Source organism: Nanorana parkeri, unplaced genomic scaffold (genome assembly GCF_000935625.1).
Source record: "Nanorana parkeri isolate BGI_ZX_2015 unplaced genomic scaffold, ASM93562v1 scaffold231, whole genome shotgun sequence".
Classification (NCBI taxonomy): Eukaryota; Metazoa; Chordata; class Amphibia; order Anura; family Dicroglossidae; genus Nanorana; species Nanorana parkeri.
Window position 1 is genome coordinate 74,723 of NW_017306499.1, and position 3,649 is coordinate 78,371.

General features: G+C 47.7%; 1 protein-coding gene across 1 annotated transcript in view; it reads right to left on the bottom strand.

Moving 5' to 3' along the window:
- LOC108786875 (sarcolemmal membrane-associated protein-like) overlaps positions 1–2,398 on the bottom strand; it is a gene marked incomplete at its 3' end in the record, with an annotated part of 62,344 nt that extends 59,946 nt beyond the window's left edge. The window contains exon 1 of the mRNA XM_018556268.1: positions 2,089–2,398. Within this exon, the coding sequence (XP_018411770.1) occupies positions 2,089–2,286 (198 nt within the window). The remainder of the gene's footprint in view (positions 1–2,088) is intronic.
- Between the last annotated feature and the right edge of the window lie 1,251 nt (positions 2,399–3,649).

The following is a 3,649-nucleotide window of genomic DNA, read 5'->3' on the forward strand; positions in this document are numbered from 1 at the left end:
AAGAAGGGGGTGGAGGGGAGCATAAAACACTAGTCCTCTCATATAAATGTATATTGCCCTTAGCAACCAACTTCTGTTACGCTGGTCAAATATCAGCCAGTGTGTGGCCAGTCGGTATCCCTTCATTCAACAATATTTCATTTTTCAATCAATTTTATCAAAAGGAGCCCATCCAAAAATTCTCAGCCAGACAGTAACCAATAAGCTGCAGTTAGAGTTTAGGCATTCTTACATCAGCACACCGGCATAGGTCAGAATCAAATAGCCAGCAAGGGGGGATTCCCCCTGCATGCTGTTTTGCATCCATGGGAGAAGCAATCATTTTTTCACGTTCAGCCAATGGAACTGAACGAGGAAAATCAGAGTATGGTCAGCCTTGCTTTTTAAGTTGCATAAGAAAAAAGGAACAGCAAGAAAAGAGTTGCTAGGCGGAAAAATAAACAAAAAACACATACGTACAAGGACATATTTAATTGTTTTCATGTAAAATCCATGATAGTCCCAAATAAACTACCATCCAACACTGAATTGTGTAAGTTCAAGGACATCACTGGAGAAAAGTGCTACAGAAATACCGGCCTATGTGAGGCAAACTAAAGCTCAAGCTGTCACTGAAAGAACTGCAAATACAGTTTGCAGAAGATAAAATGATGATGTTTACAATTGGGTACAACCTTGTCTAAACCGAAATAATTCTCCTATTTCCCATTATTAAAATAAAGCAAAACAAATAAACCTAATACAGGTTAGCCTACGTCCCTTTTACCTGTGTCAGAAACATCCAGCTTCTATTACTGCCTAGTTCAGGCTCTCAACCTTTTAACCACAAGGGAACCTTTAAAGTATTTTTAAGGTCTGGGGGAACTCTACTAAAAAAAATGATATCTACAGATCACTATACATTAGCATAATCACTAATTTGAAGAAGGTTTTATACAATTAAATAAAATGTATTGCCTAGCATAAATATGTCCTCCGTGTTTTACACCCTCCTGCTCTATAAGGAGCAGGAGTAATCCGACAAATCCAAGGGATCCCTAAACTTTAGAAGGAACCCTAGAAACAGCTAATAACCTCAGGAGGAACCCTACAAATCCAAGGGATCCCTAAACTTCAGAAGGAACCCTAGAAACAGTTAATAACCTCAGGAGGAACACAAAGTCCAAGGAACCCCATGTAACCTCAGGAGGAACACTACAAATCTGAGGGATCCCTAGAGTTCCACAGAACCCCTAAACCTCAGTAGGAACCCTAGGAGTTCCACTGACCCCAAGCTTAAGGTGACACAATGTGCGAATTTCAGCTGGTTCTCACACAGTAGGTGCCACTGTCAACAGCCTTTCAGCTGGCATCCCGATCATCTAAATCGAAGGAGCCAGTCAGAAAATCTTTGAAAGAACAGGGCAGACAGCCAATGTGCTGCCGGCTCTGTTCGTGTAGTCTGACAGCGGTAGGCAGCCGCTGTCAGAATTCTAAACAAACCATGAAGAATACCTTTATCAATGCTCGTAGATGGAGGAATCTGTTCTATTGTTTTCCTTTCAGCCCACGGGTTGAATGGAAAAAGAAATAGAACAGAGTATGGGCAGCTTTAGACTGATCTAGTTACTAGGAGCCTAACTACAGGATCAAACTGACTGCCCATAAGAATATAAACATACACATCCTTTAATCACATTATGTAACACCTGCAAAACAAAACACACAGTCTTATGCCCCAGAATCAACTTGGAGTGTTTGTGGTCCCCACAAGAGGGCCAACCATCAGATTTGTCAACATGCACTTGAAAGAGAGAAGAGAAGCGATCACAATGACAGGAATAGTATTTGTATTCCAGGCCTCTAGTGTGGTCTGTGGTAGCAGCTGGAAGTGTAAATCTATACGATCACAGGAGTACATACATTTCCATTTTAAGAAAATAGAATCTCCCTTCTCTGAAGACAAGGAAAGGGGTCTGTGACCTACACACAGCCAGAATAGACTGCCACCAGAAGTGACTCTTACCAGCTGCCAGACGTCATCACAACCCCATAGGAACATTATGCAAATCACTAGTAAACGATATCTAACCACAATCCGGTGATTACCTTGCCAGTCTTGTGATCGAACCATACAAGTGCATGGTTCCTGGAGAGCACCTTGCAGTCAAAGGTGGCATTATTCTGTGCGGGGCGACATCGAGCCACCGAGCGGCCGATCTTGACCGGCTCGTCCAAGTAGACATGTCGCTCCTGGAAAGGATGTGAATTTGGGCGGCAAGTGAAAATCGCAAAGGCTGAAGGCATCTGGGCCAGCTGTGGCGGAGGGTCAATCCAACTGGAAACAAAAGGGGGTCAGTAATCCCCGATCCAGGCCACCAGTCGCTGGGAGCTACCAAACCTCTGGAAATATCACTGCGGAGGGTTATGCGTTACCAATTCATAACACATTCGGGTCAACAGGATAGTGGGCCAGTCTGTATACTATCCTTCCAGTTCCACAGCCAATACCCCATAATGGTCCCATAAAAGAGCAGCAGCAGACGGTCTTGGTTTTAAGTTATCCAGCATTCAATGCATCATCACAAAGCAACATTCGCCAGCTGGGTGGTGCACCAGTGTCCCAATCATGCACCCCCCCCTCCCAAAAACAAAAGTCAATCTCCTGCGGCAATCCAGGGCAGGCAGACCAGTCAGAGCAATGACCAATGCACTTCAAAGTGGATCCACTATCAACAACCACCCGTCTTGAGTTTAAGGTATCCAATTTTCAATCCATCACTGGAAGCAACATCAGTCAGCTCAGCGGTTACTCAGTGCCCGTGTCCAAATCATGCAGCTACGCCCCGGAGAACTTCAATCCGCAGGGGGGCAATCAGTGGCCCCCAGGCCAGTCAGAGAGATGACAGGTGCACTTGAAAGTGATTTCGGTCCACCATTAAGAGCCACAGGATTTGAAGGGGTCCAATTCTTAATTCATTGCTAGGAACAGTGCAGAAAGCAACATCTGCCAGACTGATTCTTGCCAAATCATGCACAGACTCAGGAAAATGTACACCAACACCCCGACATGCCTCGGTGCAGTGCAGACTGATGAGGGATAGTGGTCCAGCTTCCGGGGGGTCACATCCAGCAGGCTGCCCAGGTGCCAGTATCCAAGCCCAGCGATGGGCAGCACAGGCGGAGCAGGTGAGACAATCTGACAGGTGGGAGCGATGCGGGAGTCACAGATGTAGACCAGACACCGTCCTGACAGCCTGGGGGAGAGGCTGGCTCAGGGCCCTGCCCCCGGGGATAGGCCTGGAGTTTCACCCACTGAGGGAATCCTAGGGCCCGGCAAGGAGTTACGCGAGCACCGGGGGGAAAGGGAGGACACGGAAGTAAGGTGAACTTCTCCCGGCGGTGCACAGGACACGTCCCTGATTCAGTTCCGCCACGGAGAGACAAACCTCGCTCAGGGCTCACAGCCGGCAATTTAATGGACCACAGCCCCGCCGCGCTCCCCTTCCTCCCGCGCCGCCATGTTGAATACGAGCTGCACAGCAGCCGGCCTCCTGCGTCACCACAGCGGAGAGGGGGCGGAGAATGCGAGGGTAGTGACAGGCCGAAGGGCCAATGAGCGGCTGGGCCCGCCCCTCCTCCCCTCCCGCCCATTCCAAATAGTCACTGA